A 20,696-nucleotide genomic window follows, 5' to 3' on the forward strand; every position below is an offset into this window, starting at 1 on the left:
ATATTGGAAAGAGCAGAAACATTTACTTTTGCTCCTAATGCTGTTGCACAAATTGATCTTTATGTGCAACAGACTATCCATACTGACAGAAACAGGAACCCCCTTTCAAATGTAGAGACATTCAGACTGGCAGGTGCTGCATAGTTCTCTCGAGGAGAACAAGATGGAGCTCCTCGCCTTCTCTGGACAGAGCACTCCTCAGATTTCAGTCCTGCAGAAGAGAAACTGTTCTGTCCCTTACACAACCTCCACTGATTGAAATCCTACTAGAAGACACGGTAAGCAAAACCATGCAAAAACGTAGGCCAATTTGCAGCGGACTAAATGTCTTTTGGTGGGAATTACAAATAGTTTGGCAAATACATTATTATATTGAGCCACTTATGGCAGTGATATTTAAATACAAGACTATAGGTCAGCTAGCCATACCTTCTAGAGGTTTTGATTGCTTTACACAAAAATAAAGCAGTCTGCATTTTTTTCTCAATTTTCTTGCTTTATGGCAGCCACCCTTTCACAAATGTTGTGTAATGAAGCTGTTTGTTTACATACAATAATTATGTCAAACTAAACACTAAACTGATACACATACACTGTTCCAGAGGTGCCTCGGCTCAGACTTGAGGAACTCTGAGACTTTCCAGACATATCCATAGAAACAACTTTGAAATGGGCTTATCTAAACACAAGTGAATGTAAAGTCAATACCTGCACAATCCTATGTTATTTTGGTGTTTTTTTTTTCAACGTTTTAAAGTGGGTGTCTTTGTTGAGAGAGTTTTCCTTGACAGAATGTCTTGAAAACCCTTTGCCCAACTATATTAAACCTACATTTATTGAAGCTGGTTCTGAGAACCAAAGACATATTCCAGGGGCTCACCAGATACAGATCAGAAAACACTTCATTTAAAGTCTAAGACTCAGTTATCACTTTTACTTTAATTGCAATGGCTTAGTCTACAAGGGAACTAGGGTACCTACAGGTTTTGGTTTTTCATGTTACACGAAGATGATAACGCTAATAAAAACAATCTAAATTAAGAGTTCCGAAACTGGAGGTTTGAAACAGTTATTTAATCATTGGAAGTTAGTACTCCTAAGATGAAATCCCTGTGCAATTCGTTATATTAAACAATAGTAACTGAATTTAAGTTCCAGTGGATTTCACGCCACCTTTTAATATTTCATTGTTAATACCAACGGCTTGAAATAAGACATCTTTGATTTTGAACAGGAGGGCTCGGTTGTCAAACAAGCCTTCTTCCAAGGCTCACCAAACAGAAGGATTTGGGAACCACGGCGTGCCCTCCGCTCGCTCTGACACTGGAAGAGGCAGGCCCGGCCCCCGCCCCCGCCCCCGCGCGGTGCATTGTGGGCACGGTGCCGGCTGTCGCCTTGTTGTTGTCTGATGACTGTGATGGTGGACAGGGGGGTTTGCGGAGTTTGGAGCTGCTGTGTTTCATACGACAGGTACCCGTACGAGAGTTTACTATCTGGTTAAGCAGGCTCTGAGCGTAATTCTGCGCCAGTGGCAAGCGGTGCTGGAATACATGAAGGCTGTCAGACGCCAGTCCCTCTCCAGTGGTCTCGGCAGCGGAGGCTTTACTACGTGTAAATACAGGAATATCCAGCTGGCAGGAAGCTAGGCCTCAGCCAGGTGTACTGTACTGTACCTGGGCGGGTTGTGCTTGAGCGGATTGTATGAATGGAGCTCGGCGTCTAACATGTCCGGAGAGAGAGCGATCCCCCTGCGAGGAGGGGAACGGGGCTGGCCGAGCCACAGCCTGTCGCAAAGTCGTGGCGACGCGACAGTGATGGAGCCCCCAGTTCCTTCAGTATTTTGTGATTTAGTTTGGGACTCGAGTGCACGGGTACGGGTCGCCGGTAGCGGCGAGGGGTTTCTCAGTTCGGCTTGTGTACGCGGCTGGCGAAATATCCAGAGCACCAGATGGCAAACGTTTTATGGAAAATGAAACGTTTTCTCGGCTTTTTTTAGCAAGTAAGCTCTCATAAAGCAGTAGTAACCTGTTCAGAGAGATATATCTGCGTGTTCAGACAAATCAGGTTATTTTTCCATCAAGGTGTAAATATTTCAGACTTTCACGACGTGTGCTACAGCACCACAAGCGGAGGTGCAGGTTTTTTAATTGAATATTGATACAGTCATTTGCAAACTATAAATGGATTCTAAACCTAAAAGAAGTACTGGAATTATGCTGTAGATCACATTCACATTATTTTATATGCGATCTTTTTTTGTGTGTGTGCTTACTCTGCTGGTCAGCGGTGTCCCTGTATCAGAGATGATGTGTGAGCCACATTAGGTTATGACTTATACTGCATGTTTAACTGCAGTCTTTAATGTTTAGTAAGCAGTAATTGTGTCCGAGAGTGGTTATAAGGATACCCCGCCTTCTCTGTGTATAGACCTTTACCTTTCTATAGAGAATTTGAATATTATGCTTGGTCTGGGTGTCATTATAGGTGCAACATTCGAAAGATTACAAATGGTGATACAGTACCATTGGATAGAAGGGTTCCTGGATATGATAACTGAGTAGTTAAATAGGGATGTGAAAATTAAAGCAGGTCTGTGGAGCTAGTTGGACCAAACCATGACAGACCTAGGTTTCAGACGAGATGTGCATTTCCTTATTTTGTACTTGCTCTTAGTAGGCCAGCCCTTCATGTCCCACTCAGACTCTTTTCTCTACACATGCTCAGAAAATCTGCTAAAAAAAGCAACAAAAACCGTTGCCTTCCAAGAATTTTGTTCTTTTAATTCTTGATAAAATGGAAGGGAGTTTCCGATGACAAATTACAAGAGCATAGTATTCTGAACTTCTGTCTCAATCACTCCACCACCTCCTACCTGCCACCTACCAGAAAACCACTACCTTTTCTCACAGATCTTACTCCTGCCTTAAAACAGAAGAGGTCAAGATTCAATTCTCATTAGTGCTGTTGTTAGTACAACTAATGTGCCTGTTCTAGAATTGTATCCATCTCTAGTATTATGATGCTTAGTTCTTTTTTTAACAAAAAACAATTAATTGAAAAAAGTATTTTGTTGTACAATTTGAAACGGGTCTAATTTTTTGGATGGCCTTTGATGCAGTTAAACATATGTACTGTGCACTTAATCATACTTTACTACTAATACTATCTGAAAGCCTGAGTGATGTTTCAGTTCAGAATGTTACAGTACAAATTCAATTGGGTTTTTGCAGCATTCCTGAATTTGCTTTTTACTACATTGGTGGTGGTTTTTCGGTGCAGTCTTGCACAAGACAGCAGAGAATACAGAGCTGCTTCTGTAGGAGATATCTTTACTAATACCATACATTTATATTATTTGGAAAGTGGCATAATAATTGTAAATATACATTTACTGTAATTGTAGTTAACTTTTTGTTATACAATATTAACATCACAGCATGAAGGAAAGGGAGTATTAACATATGAATGATGAGTGATGTGATAGAGACCTCTCCGTTCTATATGATTGGGGAAAAAGAGAAGTGTTGTCTTATAAGAATTTCAGGGAGGTCTTTTTGAATATTTTCCTAACAACCTTATAGTTACCTTTTGTGGAAAACAAATCATTCTGGGAACTGTCAAATATTTTCACAATATTTTATATTTGTTAGCGCCTTACCAGTTTATGATGTGAAATCAGATGGAGATGTCGTAAGTTGATTTGGTAGATAGTTTTCATCACCTCAGAGCCGTGATCTAGCTTCTTAGCTAGGTACTACTGAAAACAACCTCAACACTAAATCTACTAACATGTGTGCTGGCTGGCTGAAGAGGAGAGATATTGATACCTACTAATCATTCTGCCAAAGCAGTATGGAAGCACTCTTGGATTACTCTTGTGCTTTTGGTGGATCTTATTAGTTATTTTTGTATTGTTTATTGGCCTAGCAGACACTCTCATCCAGGCAGCTTGCATTGCATACAATGTTTACATTACGTATGTATTTTTAAAATGAATTGCCTGCATATAATTTAATATTCAGGCTAAATAGATATTTTCTGTCTGTGCATTTTTATGTAGAGTGGTGCCATTCTGATAACATTACTTAAATAATCAGTGTGTTTATTTAAAAAGTAATGTTTATTTAAAATGTGACCTTGAAACAACTTTCATGTTTGCTTTTGCTTTTTAGTTTTGATCTTTTGGAAGACTGTGGTCCGTTCCAGTCTCCGTGGAAGTGTTAAAATGAAAGTAGAGAACAAGCCCATACATTGCACACTCATGTGACAACAGTTGCACTTTCACTTCTGTCTTATTATAACTTCTGTACCAATGAGGAAAAAACAGTCCAAATTCTTGGATGTGTCAATTTATATATAATTGAGAGTTTTTGGAATTCAGCATCACAAACATGTAAGCAAATTTATTTTACTATGTTGTTAAACAGAGAATTCAAGGGGCTAAGTGAGAACTTTTTCATATTGTCGTTGTTCAAAGTTAGAGACAATACATTAAGCAGGCACCAAAGAGTTTTTTGTTCATGATGTTAAACCACATTATAAGCCCGGGGTGTTTCTGTTATGAGCACTGTTATGTTAATTTTTGTCTTTCAGTTTGGTGTTTTACAGATTGAGTGGAACTGCTTAACATCTTATTGGTCTCTTGTTACAGCTCGCCTCCTTCCTGAGGTGTCCTTATGCAATGGCTTCAAGCCACAGTTCCTCACCAGTGCCTCATTCCAGCAGCAGTGATGGTGTCTTTAAGAAAGAGAGGGACTCTTCTGCAAAACACTATAAGCTTGTCCGGTCACTACCCGATGTTTGTCCAAAGGAGCCCACAGGTAGGATAGCAGATATCAATGGATATGTTCAAGCTGGGGCATTGTCATGTGTAATTACTTTGTTCTTATACTGTGTTATCAGTTCATATAATGTGTTCTTTTTGTATTCAAACCTTTGATTTAGAATAAAGATCACCAATTAAACACCATCATTGTATGTAAACATTGTGTGTTAAGAGACTCTTAGCCAAAGTAATTACTCAGTTACCTTCTATGCATCCCATAAAAAATGCTTTTGAATATATTTTGCACTGATGAGATGGGGGCTCACCTTGTCTCGATCTGGACTTTATATCAGTGCTGTCAGCACCCTTCCAAGGCTGATCCACTTTCGGAATTTTTTTTTCCTTCCCCATGTGACTTTACAGGGGGTGTGCGCAGCGTCTGTGATGGCCCATCTGTTGTAGCTGATCAACACAGGTGGACTGTTTATAACTCAAAAGTCAATCTTCCGGCGGCATTAAATGATCCGCGGCTGGCTAAAAGGGAATCGGACTTCTTCACAAAAACATGGGGTCTGGACTTCGTGGAAACTGAAGTTATGCCTTCCTTCTACCTCCCAAATATCACAAAGGAACACTTTGCATCCTACCTTCAAGAGACCACGCAGGTATTCTCCAGTGTTAATGCAGTTAGACAGGCTGCTGATGAGTACTTAATGCTCCTTTCCATAAAATAGTGTGGCAGCATAATGTCAGAGTTTGAAGAAGTTTGAATACTTTGGTTCTTATCCTCATACAATATTGGCAACGTTTTTTACAGTAATGCTGCAGTGCAGAACTTTTAAGATTAAAATTGTAGGAGTGTGGAAATGTATAGATATCAGGAAGAAATGTGCTATCTATGATTTTTTTAAATCCATTTGCAAATACCACTGTGCTTTATTTTTTAACAGTTTCTATATTTATCACAAACTATCAACAAATGTAAACGTTATTAAATGTTTTGCTTTCTAAGCGAGAAAAAATCCATGAAAAATGCAAGAATATCTGTCCAACCAAGGATGAACTTGGCGCAGTCTCCAATCTTACAAATAACCATGGTATGATGGCATTTTACTCTTCTCCCTACTCCTGTCACTTTCAATCTAATCGTCTTTAGAGTAGGAGAATATGCGTGTACTTGTAAAGCTTGAAAATTGTTTATTTTTGTATTACATTTTTTTTACAGATAAGTCCAGGACAGACCTAGAGCAAGTACCCAAGGTAAGAAATGACTGTACAGCACTTTGTGACCATAGAGTTCTGTCGAATAATGTATTCAAGGTAAAGGGTGTTGCCCATGAATTAATTCTCTTATGTTATTTAAACTCGACAGATTTTCTTGAAGCCAGACTTTGCCCTGGATGACCCCTCAACGTTTAATGCGGTTTTACCTTGGTCACATTTCAGTGGTGCAGGGGGAAAGGGTAGCCGTGATGTAGCCTCCTCACGGTTACTTCAAGAGAAGGTGAACTTATGACTTTCACTTGGAGGGCTTAGTTAAAGGCATGGTTGACCCTGTAGTTCCCTGAACTGGTATCTTTTTTTGGGTCTTAATGATTCTCATGATCTGTCATGTGCCCCTTGTCATTTCTAAATTCTTTTAGAAATGCATCATTTGTAAATTATTTTTCTTTTTTTTTAAATCTGTACTACTTCAATACATAAAAGTGAATAACCAAAGATTGTTTTACCCACCTGTAATACATATATCCACAGTGCTGATACTGGATGTGATGGCATGCAGAATGTTATATTTTCATAGCAAGTAAACGATGCTTTAGTCATTTCACACATCAAGGCTGTTTGATTTGAAAAACCTGCTTGTTTGTCTTCTAGTTGAGCCACTACCTGGATGTGGTGGAGGTGAATATTGCACACCAGATCTCCTTACGCTCCGAAGCCTTCTTCCACGCAATGACCTCTCAGCATGAGCTGCAGGACTACCTCAGGAAAACCTCCCAGGCTGTTAAAGTGCTGCGGGAGAAAACGGCTCAGATCGACAAGGTCATGTGTGAGGGGTCCCTGCACATACTGAGACAGGCGCTGACGCGCAACAACTGCGTCAAGCTTTACAACAAGATGAAGCTTATGGCCACTGTGCACCAGACTCAGCCCACTGTGCAGCTATTGCTCTCCACCTCGGAGTTTGTGGGGGCTCTGGAGCTGATTGCAACCACGCAGGAGGTGCTGCAGCAGGAGCTCCAGGGTATTCACAGCTTCAGGTTGGTGGGCCATGCTAACAGTTCCCAAACTTTTTGCTCCCAAATCATTTTCATTTCTTAAAGCTGGGGTTGTACATTGAATTCTTTTCTCAGAGATTTCATTAAAAATATTAGTCATTTTTAAATGTGTGGGAGTTGGAAAAGTAGTCGTCCACAAAATTAACTCTGTACGAAGATTTGTAGTTCATTGTATGACACTGAATTTAGTCTCTGGGCTAATTCATATGTTTTTACACTAAATAAAGAATGTGAGAATGTTGTCATTGTGAATTTAGTGAAAAATAATGAAGGTTAGATATTGGTTTACAAAAAAAGACACAGATTTACAAAGCTGTGAAGTAGTGAAACCCCTTGATAGTTTTAGATATTACATTTTAAATATAATATCTTCTTACTGCCTGGGCTGTGGAACAAATTGCTGACACAGTTTGGTGGATTCTCCTTTCCTGCAATGTCAGATCAGTAATGGATCCTTTTTACAAAATATCTTACCTTCTTGAAACTTTTTTTAGTGGTAATTGGCACTCAGTTCAGCTGTATGAAAGCTGTACATATTACAGCCACATGGTGGCAGTATGAGGTGTAATCTCTGAAGCATTTTCAGAGGATGAGGCAGGACATCGCAGGCATGCTAATGTTTTCTGTCCAGATGTTTTTTCAGAGGTAATAAAAATCATTCAGAATGCAGTAAGTGTACTTAATGCTGAAAAGAAGATTCATTGCCATCTAGGATTACATGTGCAAACAAGGCTAATTCGCTTTGGCTTGTGAACTTAAAAACTTTTCCAGTCTCTATAACCACCCTCATATTGCTGAGACTTTTCCTTTCTTTTTTCTAGAATAAAGTATTTTTTATATTGCATAGAAGCTGTTGAGTGGGTCATACCATAACACTGTTGCATTATTGTTATGCATTAAATTAAATTTTCATGCTACAGGCATCTAGGCTCCCAGCTCTGTGAACTGGAAAAGCTAATAGATAAGATGATGATAGCTGATTTCACCACCTATGCGAGAAGTGACCTCAACAGACCACTCGAAGATGAAGGTCAAGTGTTGGAAAAGGTATGAGGACAGCATTGTCTTTTTCTTCCTCCATCATCTTAAGGAGAATGAAATAAAAAGAAGGAGAGTTCAGCTTTTAGGGATCTGCTTTCATTTAAGATTCGATTTAATATTTGAGATTTTAATAAAGCCCTAACCATGATGGTAAGTTAATTTTTATGGTTTTTGCAAACACTTTTTATTTGTCCTTTAAAGGATAGGCTTGAGTCTTTGGTGTTTGGACTACTGAGGCAGAGAAAACTTGATTTCTTAGAGATCTACAGTGAAGAAATGATTATTGCTGCAAAGAACACTGTTAAACAGGTGGGTAATATAGATGGCAAATTTGAATAAATTTAGTGTGCAACCAAGGCCATTTCTGGTGTGGTTCTGAATCATACCATGGAATTTAAGCATTCTGGAATAGGCATAGTAATTATTAATGACAGATACTGTAAAAGCAAGTTTTTGCTCTTGTACTTATAAATCCTAATATATGGTTAATCACCCATTAAGTACTTATTTACTTAATGCCCTATGCCACAGCAATGAAAATATTAATACATATTACATTTTTTTTTGCGCACCTGTAATATTTTATGTAGTTTCAATAAAAATTGATTTTATCTATATACCTAATGGTAGGACTCTATACTCTTGTGTGTAGTGCTTATACTTGAGTGTGGTTGTTACTTATTATATCTTGCTGAAGATTTTATTGTAAGGATGATAAACTACTTGTGGTCTCAGAGGTATTGAGCGATGCGGTAATACACAGAATTATTTCTCATAACCATGCTCTTGCTAATTACTTTTATTAATGTAATTTAATTTGTACTTTGAAATATTTTCTCCCACAGTGTGTTGTCAGCACAGTATCACAAATTGAAGAAATAGACACAGAAGTTGTTGTAAAGTGAGTAAACGTACTTGAAAGCAAAAAAACATTAAAGACAATGTTTATCAGATGATAGGAAAATAGATTTTGTATCTCAGAGTTTACACTGATACTCATTTTAAAATAGAGGTCTTTGAGATGTATAAGTGGTTATGCTCTCATGACAATGACTATCTTAATTATTTTAGCATGTTAAGCTAAAGACTGTTTAGAGCTAGAACCTGCAGTTTCTTTACTATCTCTTCCAATATGAATTTTAAGTTAAAATGTTACTTCTATGCAGCATAGGTCTAGTAAAAAATAAATTCAGACTACATTATTCCCAGTTTCTGTTTTACATTACTTTAAAGAAGTGTATAAATTAATTGTGACTTTCAAGAGGTCCATAAGTGAATAGTGACTTTCATGTCAGAGCGCATATCCTAAATTTCTCATATTTCTTTTGCTTTGCATTTAAAAGGCTTGCAGATCAGATGAGGCTGATGACTTTTCCACAGTGGTTTGAGCTTCTGAAATACATATTTGCCAACTTTATACTTTTTCTGAAAAGAATAAAGGTAGGGTGACTTTAATATTCATGAAAAGTGATACATTGTGACATATATGAAAATAAATTATTAATTCTCCCTTCTTTTATTTTGTCCCGCTAGGCAACGTTAAGTGTCATCAGAAATGTTGTCCTCAAAGTATTAGATGGGAACCAGAAGAGCAGGCTGTCTGACTGCACTTTGGCAGAGGGAAACCCAGGAAAAAATTTCTCTAAGGACCCGGAAGTTGCTTACCTGACTTATGAAGGCAGGTTTATAAGCGATGCTTTCGCTGAAGTGGAGCAGCCCAGCACTGGAGTTGACACCAAGAACCAAAGGACTTCCTGCCTTCGGAATGAGCTGTGCGGTAGTGACTCTGCTTCAGAGCAGGAGTGCACCACAGAGTCCTCTTCCAGCAGGGAAAAAACATCCTCCTCAGTTACTGCGGGTGGAGTGGAGATACCGTACGTTCATCGCCACTCTAGATAGACTCTAGAACCGCGTTTATGCCATAATGGCTATACAACATCTTGCCTTTGCAATACCATGAAATGAATGTCAATTTTTATATATTAAAAATAACAGTTCTGCACATAGTCCACCTTAGGAAATCTAAATGCTGCTCTTCAGCTTTTACTTCTTTGAGTGATTACTTTAATGTTTTATTCCCATACTGAAAGCAGCTTGGGCAGCACAGTGACATAGTAGTTAGTGCTTCTATGTCACAGCAGGGAGGTCTTGGGTTCCCTTCCAGTCTCCGATATTTATGTGTATAAATTTTGCAGTTCTCCCCTTGTTTGTGTGGGTCTTACACAAACACAGTGCACCAGTTTCAGTCATTCACTGAAGACTTTAGGTCTTCTCAATGAGATATGTAAAAATTCTATACTTATGTTAGTTCTTAGTCTCAGTCAGAAGTGTCCTTTGAATAACTGTTTTGAACCAACTACTGTATACAAACATCATGATAGTATTAACTTGATAGTAGTAACTTCTCTTTCATGTAACATAATGTAAATGTGTGTTTGGTTGTTGGTACTTGAAAAGGCAGGGACAGCAGGGTTTTTTGTTTTTGCATGCACTGTTTATTGTATTTGTCTTTTTTTCAAGGGTAAACGAGGACATGATGTTGACAGACCTTGAACTCGGCCGAGTGGCCAATAATATTCAGGAGCTGCTGTACAACGCCTCTGATGTGTGCCACGACCGCTGTGTCAAGTTCCTCATGGCTAGAGCAAAGGTGAGCTTAAACAGATGGATACTTATCAGAGCCTTTTGTTCTTCACTTTGATGTGCAGGGCTTGACATTTCGGTTGAGGCAGGAGGTCATCTTTTTCACCACTGTCTTGTTTGTGAGGGTGGTAATGGGTGAGTGTTGGGTTAGAAATGGGCATACCTTGATTTCATCCATTTAGGCTTTAGTAATATAGTGTTCAGGAACCATTTTGTGCTTCTACATTTTGAAGCTCATTAACATTTTACATTGCTAACTTTTTGAAGTAACTGCCTTCAGTGTATTTTGTCATATATGAAATTTTGACAACAAATCAGCATGAGGCGGGTAGTACTACAAGCATTTTTGTGTCATTGGTGAAAGGAAAGCTTGTTAGGATACATTTGTTAGAGGATAAATGGCAGCATGCTGTGGGATTACAAAGCCAGATTTCAGTGACACTGCAAAAGCCCTCTAATGTTGTGCTAAGAGCTGCTGGAAGTGCTGTTGCCAGGCGCCTTTTGTAGAGTTTTGTAGATATCTGTTCCATGTTTTTTAAGCTAACATAATAAGTTAGAAAATATAAGTTTGCTTACTTAAAAATGAATGTCCAGAGGTTTCTGTAATTATATTTTTGAGTTTTATTATTACCAAGAGATGTTTTTTCACAAACTTATTTTTTTCTTCATATTTTTATCATTGGTACAGCCACACACATAGTTGTCTAGTTCTGTCAATATGAATAGAATGGAATGCATCATTGTCTCTGCACCACACAGGTGGTAAAAAGTGCTTCATCTTGGTATTAATATACTATATTATTTTACATATTTATCCATTCTTATTAGTGGGTGGTGTATGTTTATACTTTAAAACTATAAAACAATCAAAGCCATGAAGCATATAAGCACTAAAGACGTTGTCACTGTGAACAAAGCCATTGTTTCAGTTATTATAGATAGTTGCAGACTGCTGCATATTGTAAGGTTAACTGGAAAGGCAACAGTTAATTTAGTAAGTAAGATAAAAAATATTAGCTCACACCAAATTCTGGCAAACCTGGCTTATGGACTTCCTTACAATGTGCTGGTTGCCTTTGAAGAATTGTTAACTTTTTTTAGAGTTGGCTATTTTGAATGTCTTCTTTTCAAATGTGTCTTTTTTAAATTCTGCACACGCTTCCTTGAAGGTTCACATCATTAAATGCAAGTGCTTTGTTCCCAGATTTGCACCAAAGGCCTTGTTGACATGCTCATGAACAGCTTTTGCCTCATGCTTCTGGAATAGTGTAGTTCACCTCAGAGGATCTTGGAACTGAAATAGGTTTTTCTACAGAAGTGAAGAAGTTTTTTTCTTCATCTTTTCATTTGTGTATGCTGCATTCTCCTTAGATGAACATTAGTGCCTGCCTTCTTTTTTCTAATAGACATGAAAAAAGCAGTACAAACATGTTTGGTAATAAACTCCCGCTGTGATATGAGTATGAGATCTGGTGCCCATATGCTTTGATGCTGTGCTTTTGGCTCCATGGTTTCTAGTTTTCTTTCCTCAGGGTAGTTGAGATTTGACTTCCTCCTATTAAAATTGATGTTGTATGGTAATATGAGATGAAGGCCAGATGAACCATACTGTGAAGAATAAATAACTCAAGCCTATTGGAGGGATGGATCAACCCCTAGGTGTTAGGTGACCCTGTTTTGTAAAAGAATGAGCACTAAAATAAGTATATTAGTTAAGAATGCAAATCCATCCAGTTATTGGCTACTTCTCCTGATATTTAAAAATTGTGAAAAGCTTTTTAAAGGATCATCTAGAATTTTATTTTTCCAGCACACTAGTATTTGATCCACAGAATGTAACAGAGCTAACTGCCTGTTTCCCAGCTCTAGAAGATGAGATGTTGGCCTTACAATCCAATTTTTCTACAGCATTGTCTTAAAATCATCTCATTGTTCTCTTTCTTCAGGTTTCCTAATTAGCTGTATGATTTTGTTGTAAAACATGAGATGGCGACGAACAGACTCTTCAACTGGCGTTCTTTGTCCTATGTATAAGACAAAATTAAATTCTCCATTCTTACTTTCCTATTGCATATGTTCATTGAGGCAGTGCAGTGTGATTATAGATTAGTCATAAGAATCCTGTATGTTCTGTTACTGATTCAAATTAGGACCCTATTTTTAAAGTAAACATTTAATTTCTTATTCTTAGAAACTGGACATGAAATTAACTAAATGTTCTGGAAGGAACAACTCCTCCACAGAGTTTTTGTTTCTGGAAGAAGGCCAATATGTACCTACAGTATGTATTTCTGAACTTTGTATTGATCTTGATCTTTTTTTTTCTATCTCTGATCCCTCAGCAGGTTACAAGTGTTTTTTAAGCCTGGATGCTCACCTGGCTAGGATTTCTGATTAACACTTTTTTATTTGTTTTTTACATTTAGCTGAGAGCTATGGGAGTCCAGTCAGACTAATCCCACCCTACCGACTGTGGGATTACTGCCATCAGTCCCAGAGCTGAGGAGCCAGTGAAGAAGCCCTCTTGAACTCTTTTCCTTTTTTTTTTTCTCCCCCAGGATGGGTCGTTGGAGAAGCTGAGCTCATCTGAGTTTGTGGCATTGTCGCAGGCTGTGGAGAGGTTCGTGCAGGAGACAGAGGAGCTCTGTGGCAGGAGGAGTATGTCCCTCAGGGGGGCGCTGCAAAGCCAAGCCAACCGCTTTGTCAATCGGTTCCACGAGGAGCGCAAAACCAAGCTGAGGTACTCGCTGTCAACGTCTAGAAGTGTGGTTTTGGCAGCGCTTAGTACCTGGAAGCACAAGCCATCAGTTCAGTTCTGTACATTATTGTACTTGCTTACTTCCTCTGTTGTCCCATATGGGAAAGTTTCATTGAAGGCAGGTAAAAGACAACACAATACATTTTACACAAGATGAACGCCTTAACAAATAAGAAACATATTGTACATACATGCATAAGATCAGAATAACAGATGAGCATCTAAAGTAATCTTCACCAATTAGAATAAAACAAAAAATTGGGTCATCAGGATGTGAGAGAAGATTTGTGCATGACGAAACAATATCTAAAGTAAAATATTCAATCGGTTGCTCAGATTAAGCAGGTTAATAGCCATAAAAATAAAGGATAACTTAGTTCTGTTGTGCTTAAATCTCTGTACTCTTAATTGACGACCGGAATAAAAGGAGCTCACAATCACTAGGCAAAGGGTGGTCATGAAAGTCAGTGATTATATTGGCCTTCCGAACTGTTTGTTTGATATAGATGTCTGTCAGCTGTCGCTGCTGTGCACAGTTAATTTTGCAGCTACCTTCACTATCCCACTCTGTCTGTTTTATAGGCTTTCTCTATAATGAAGAATGAATCTTACCTCCACTCAAGTCCCTGCATCCAAACTTTTTTATGTGACAACTGCATGGGGCTGATCCGGCTGAAAAGCAGCCTTATGGGAGCCTGTCTCTCCTCCACAGATCATTGGTTTAATGTTCTCTATTTTCTTGCCTGCAGTCTTCTGCTTGATAATGAAAGGTGGAAGCAGGCTGAAGTTCCTGCAGAGTTTCAGGATCTGGTTAACTCCATTGCAGATGGACGGATAACATTACCAGATAAGAAACAAACTGGTATGGTATTTTTAAGACTTTCATGCATACAGTATGTGCATGGACACTCCAGTTGTAGATGTGAAATGAAACTGTCTTGCCTGTCTTTTAAACAATTATATGTGAGGTGTTAATGTTGATCTAAAAAAGAATGGACATAGACACAATATCCTTGGAATTCTCAAATTCCATGCATTGACTACACTGTCCATTGGTTAATCCTAAACCTGAGATTGCACCAATAGCAGGTATTTCATTTTTCCAATTAAATAATCTTATGTATCTCATTATAAAAACTATGAGTGATGGGGCTGCTTTATTCCAAGACATTGAGCTAAGAAAAACATGACTATAGATCTCATTATTATCTCAACACTAATTTAGAGGGCTGTTCAGCACTTTTATATCCCCTATGTGTTATCACACGGTCGGATTTGCTCTTCACCCCAGTAGTTCTGTAAAATGAACGTTAGGGAAAATTTTATGTGCTTTTCTTATCTCTAAAAAGCTTACTATTTATTGACTTTAGTTAATGCATGGAAGGCCGGAATATTGTTTAGTCTGTCGCTTTGCATGTTTTGTTTGGTAATCAGGTCACAACCACCGGCAATAACTTTCTTTTTGTCACAGGTGCAGAGGAGCGGAAACCAAGTGATTACTTAAGTGTTGATGGCCAGAAGTATCCCGTTGTTGGGCAAGTCTTACCTGTCTTGTTTAGTTAAATTGCAAATATAAATGATTTAACTTTCGTTCATTTTGTATACTGCATCTTTAATTTGTTTTTAAAAAGTAGTGTATATAAAAGATGAACCACTATTTGGTCTGGGTTTGCTGTTGTCAGCTCCTTCCTCTCGCTCACGCAAAGCTAGTCGGCTTGACTACATGCTTTATCTACTAATGAGTTGCTTTTCTTTCAATGGGCAGGACTGTGTTACTGTTGATAAGAATTTTCCTCGAATACTGCCAGTGTGTGAATGACATACCCTCCATTACTACAGACATGCTCATTCGCCTGTCAGATTTACTAAAGGTTCGTTGAAAGAATTAAGTTATGTTTTTATGTTTTACTGTGTGAAATCATTGCAGAGCACAGTGACGGAACTCGTTTTAGTTGAGCTCTTTATATTAGTATGTGTACCTTGAGTGTCATTGAACTAAATTTTAATAACATCGAATTTTCATTTTACTGAAGTAGATAATATACTTTGAAAATCTGCAGATGTATCCAATCATATAACGCATCAATTTTAACATCTTTAAATGAGATGGTTACCTAAAGTACTGATACATAATCCTTTTTTTTGTGTGCTTTTTTTCCAGCATTTCAACTCCCGGTGCTGCCAGTTGGTTCTAGGGGCAGGGGCTTTACAGGTGGTGGGTTTGAAGACAATAACCACAAAAAACCTGGGTAAGGTTTGGCAGTCTTGAACAACAAAAGTGTAAAGGATGCTGTTCATATCTGTTATTGCTAAAGTTTCTGATTATGGATCCCTTTACAACTGATGTCAGTTTCTTGCCTGTAGAAATCTAGTATTAGATGTTTGTAGCTTGTTTACTTTTTAACAGTGCAGAAGTCATTGCTCTTCTGAACAAGCTGCTGCTGTGCAATGTCCCTTAGTCTGCCAGAGAGTTATCTCTAATTCAAAACCATTTTCAGTTCACATGTTCACAGCTGAAAACAAAACACCATATTTACAGATGTTTTCAGGGAGCAAAATAATTAAAAATCCCCTTCATCACTGCTGACTGTCTGGAACTAATGTGAGGTAGCTTTCGGACAGTGCACAAGGTAAAGTGTAACCTCAAGATAGAGCCTCGTATTTTTACTGATTTGGTCTTTGTAAGCTCTAAGGAGATCTGCACTATCATTTAAGTGCAAGACAGGTAGCTGTTTTAATTTATGAGCACCCATACTGACATGTTTCTAATTCTTTTTCTCTAGCTCTTGCATCCCGCTGTTTGCAGCTAATTGTACACTACATTCCCATCATCAGGGCTCATTTTGAAGCCAGGCTGCAGCCCAAACAGTACAGTATTCTCAGGCACTTTGACCACATCACCAAGGTGAGGTGCAGCACAATTGCTGATGTGTTCTATACTCATCATCTTTAAGATGAAGAACATTTATTTCTAATGGTCAGTTTTCATCGTTTTTTGTATAAACCAAGAGAACATATTTCTTAAGATCTCTGTGGATAAAGAATATTTCAAAGTGTGTTCTTGGTTGCTTTGAACACAAAGCATATGCTTTGTTTGATTCACTTAAATTGTTCATGCTAGTTTTTTTCACCTCTAATATCCATTTCCAGCAATCAACACAAAGTAAATTCTAGTGTGGTGGCAATTATGAGAATGCATGCAATTGTACTACAAAAGAATGTCTGCTGACTGTTTAATTTAACTTAGTTTTGTGATCACAAAATTAGAATGGATATGTTGATTTTGGGATTTTCAAATGCTTATATTCCTGACCTTCATTATGCATTTCTTTTGTTGGGAAAGAAGAATCTAAATCTCATTTTGCTTGTAACTGTAAATGTGACCTTATTCTAAATGCTTTGTTGTTTTTTTTTCCTGTTACAGGATTATAATGACCATATAGCTGAAATTTCAGCAAAACTTGTAGCAATCATGGATAGCCTGTTTGAAAAAGTTCTGTCCAAGGTAAGAAGGTATTCCTGTACCTTTTACAATTTTAGCAGATATTTAGATGTTGGTAGTATTTACACAAAGATTGTGTAAATTGAGGAAAAAAACAGCTAAAGCTTGTAAGTTCACATTTAAAAGTAGTTTAAAAGCATATGTGTAGTGGTTCTGTTCAAGTGGACTGTAAAATAACGCAAGTTTTCTTTAATTCCTCCCAGTATGAAGTTAAGGCCCCAATGCCTTCAACCTGTTTCCGAAATGTGTGTAAACAGATGGCCAAAATGCATGAAGCTATATATGACCTTCTACCTGAAGAACAAACACAGGTGGGGCAGATGACTTTCTGGAACAAGATTTTTTTTTCGCTGATTAAAATGTTTGTGGTATTGAAAGAGACATAATTGGAAAAAAAAATTGTGGACATAAGCATGTTTTGTTAAAATATGATGTCCGTTTTCACTTTTCTGATGTGAAACAAGGATATTGGTAAAGGGAATTGATTGTGATCTTTTTTTTTTAAGATGTTGTTCTTGAGGATAAATGCAAGCTTTAAACTCCATCTGAAGAGGCAGCTAGCACGGATCAATGTAGTAAATGATGGAGGACCTCAACATGGGTATGTGAATCCCATTATTTTTCTATGCTTTCCACGTGTCAAAACCTGTTATCGACCAATTGCCATTATTCATGTTTCCTTAAATTAGGACAACCAAACTGAGAAAATATTTGTACTTCTATTGATGAAGTTAATACGAGCAGCCATCTTGCCAGTGTGTGGTTTTATGAACGAAACTGTTTTTTCCCCTCCTGCAGGCTGGTTATGGTAGATATAGCTTTCTACACTGGGAATGTCCAAGCACTGAAGACACTTGAAAACCTAGACTTAAACATGGCAGAGATATGGGAACAAAAGAGGTGATGGTGATCAGGTGGAAGAGTGAAACTTGCTCTTTGCATGTCAGGATGTACTTTTAATCTCATGACCTTTGTGTCCTGCAACTGGATTCCCAGCCAAGAGCCCTGCTGTAGCTGAGCCTGTTCGAGAAGGCTGATGGTGCAGTGACAGGGGCAGTGCTCCACGGTCACAATGGGAACTAAGCTATCCTGTGACGTGTTAAGACTCTTTAGAAAGACTCAGGTTTCTCTGGTCCAAATCCATGCTTGGATATGGCTGTGACATGGCTGAGGATGTGCTGAAGAGCTGTCATTAAGAAAATGACACTGTGCATCTGTACTGCTGTGACTTTATCTCATGTGCAACTGACTCAAAACAAAATTGTGGTACAATTTCTAACAGAAGCTTTTAAATCCTACAATATGACTATAGTAAAATGATTATCTCATAACTTATTTTTTTACAGACCTTTCTAAAATCTTACTTTTAGATTTTGTTGCATTTAAGATGTATGCGTTTAACTGAGCAAAGTTAAAAACGGACAAGGTGACAGACACCTGAAATGGTTACTTATGTGCACATGTAAAATAACCTGATGTAAATGTAAAAATTGTTAAATGAAACTCTTATATGAAATTTGTATAAATACTAGAGTTTATTTGAAGATTTTCTGTGATAATTTGGTCATGTACCTTCTGGTTTGGCAGAAGGACTTTTATTTGCAGTATCTGCTTATTTAGTAGACATTTTAAAGGATGGAGTTTTAAGTGTAATTTCTGCTTGCCTTTGTCTGCCCCTCTTTATACTCTGACATTGCATTGGAGCAGCTGTAAATACTTAGATCCTCAAACCAAATCAAATACACATCCTTTAAAATCCACTCCTGTAGCCAAATTTCTAACCTACCGTATACTGTACATGGCCCAGGTATATTTTCATTGACACTTGTGACCTTAATATCTGGTATATCTGTCCCACTTTTTTTAGGTGGGTGTTTGAAATTGTCTAGTAGGTAAAAATGATTTTTAAATTTTAAGATGTATGGAATATAGCATATGACCAAAAGCCCTCACCTCAGAAAAAGCTGTCCCAGTGGATCATTGCATAGTGTCTGAAGTACAATCAGTGCAGTCTACAACACGAACAGACCTGTAACAGTGAAAAGGCCAGACAGCAAAGACCTGTCTGGCCTCCAGTGGAGAACAGATACTGGTGCCTTGCTGTTGTGGGATAGTACCACTTCCAACATCACTGGCCATGCAGTTAACCACTGTCACTAAGCCCCAGAGACAACAGGACATTTCTACAAAAATCATAGCCTCATTTGTTGTACTTATAAAAGCTCATGTGGCATGCTAACTGTATAAGTACAGATGCAAACTTGTATCAATGGTTCCATGTTTTGACTAGTACCAAAAGATGGATATACAATAGGAGAGGGTAAATCATTAGGTGAAATACAGACCTTTGCACATCTGTTTACTCTCCCATTTCCTTTGGTCATATGTGTATGTTAGTGTAGTGAAATACGAGTTCCCCCTGAAACAAGTATCACCTAGGTTTAAGAATACTGTCATTCTGAATAATGAAGTTGGTATTAGACAAAAGAATGTCATTCCTCATCGTGTATGAGGGGTTTTATATTATCTTTGAGTGACAGTGCTGTTTAATTAATCAATCATTGCTAAATATAAAGTGCCTACTTTTAAGTAAATATCAAAGACTATATTGACTTCTTCCAACAGTATATTTCCTGTCTGAGTGCCTAACAGTTTGCCCTGTAGTATGGAATGATCCCTAATTGCTGCACTGGCAGGTACGAAACCTTTTAACAGCATGCCTGAGTTTTAACTGTCCTGAAACCCAACAACTTTCTAAATAAAACATGGAATTACCTTGTTCCTGTTTTGTATCTTAAAGAAATTTGTCTTTTACATGTTTTGCGTGGAAGTAAACTGCTGACTTGGATGAAGGTAAAAATACAAGCATCATCGTAACTTATTTTTAATGGAACAGAGGGGAGGTCTTGAACACAAATAGAAGTTCATTTTCAATTCAAATTTTAACCACTAAATAAATGAGTACCATGCCCAGTGATTAGAGTGTTTTGTGCAAGGAGCATATTCAGTTATTCCCACATTTTAGCAACAGGGTTATAAAGAATATCTGGATTTATCTTTCCTATACGGTTTTGTGTTGATTTCCATAATAAAATCATACCTATTCAAAGCTAAAAACAGTTTTTATAACATGCAATAAATTCTAAGAAATTAATCCTGCAAAGTAATGTTATGCATAGCACCCTTTTGCATTTGCAATTTTTAGAATTTGCATATCCTGAAGTGTAGGCTATTTCAAAACCCAAAACTACTGCAACTGAGAGCTCTGTATGTTAGTGTTTTTGAGCACTGCTTTACTTCTCTGGTACCAAATATCACATGCTTGGACCTCTGACCTGGATGTTTTTCTTGACTTCTGAAACTTGAGCATTTAGGTTCATGTTTGTCTCGCATGTTCTGACAATTAGGAAACAATTTATGCCAGATTACCCAGTCTTGGAATCAGTACCTTTTTTGGTACTGATTCCTTAAAAGATTTTTTTAAATCATGTTAAAAGTTAAGATACATCCTCTTAAGCCACTGCCCAGTTAGTTGTGCAAAGTGGGTGTAATGGTCATTTAAATAGATCTACACGTACCAACAGGAAAAGGAAAATCTGATATCAAAAGAAAAACACCTGGTTAATTGTGAAATTTGATCTTGTTGACTTATTCTCAAAAATACTGCTTTGCAAAATTCAAAACCAAGTGATTAGGGATGACAATTAA

General features: G+C 37.8%; 1 protein-coding gene across 1 annotated transcript; it reads left to right on the forward strand.

Annotated features, from left to right (window-relative positions):
- The first annotated feature begins 1,378 nt into the window (after window positions 1-1,378).
- vps54 (VPS54 subunit of GARP complex) lies at window positions 1,379-19,769 on the forward strand. Its single transcript, XM_006638603.3, has 23 exons — window positions 1,379-1,470; window positions 4,652-4,820; window positions 5,189-5,430; window positions 5,778-5,862; window positions 5,991-6,025; window positions 6,138-6,269; window positions 6,641-7,026; window positions 7,965-8,091; window positions 8,287-8,394; window positions 8,931-8,986; window positions 9,429-9,525; window positions 9,619-9,959; window positions 10,606-10,735; window positions 13,287-13,468; window positions 14,236-14,348; window positions 14,958-15,021; window positions 15,252-15,357; window positions 15,648-15,735; window positions 16,270-16,391; window positions 16,911-16,991; window positions 17,192-17,299; window positions 17,495-17,589; window positions 17,787-19,769. The coding sequence occupies exons 2-23, from the start codon at window positions 4,682-4,684 to the stop codon at window positions 17,890-17,892; spliced, it is 2,943 nt and encodes a 980-aa protein (XP_006638666.1). The 5' UTR covers window positions 1,379-1,470; window positions 4,652-4,681; the 3' UTR covers window positions 17,893-19,769.
- The last annotated feature ends 927 nt before the right edge of the window (window positions 19,770-20,696 follow it).

The sequence above is a fragment of the Lepisosteus oculatus genome, chromosome 17 (genome assembly GCF_040954835.1).
Source record: "Lepisosteus oculatus isolate fLepOcu1 chromosome 17, fLepOcu1.hap2, whole genome shotgun sequence".
Taxonomy (NCBI): domain Eukaryota; kingdom Metazoa; phylum Chordata; class Actinopteri; order Semionotiformes; family Lepisosteidae; genus Lepisosteus; species Lepisosteus oculatus.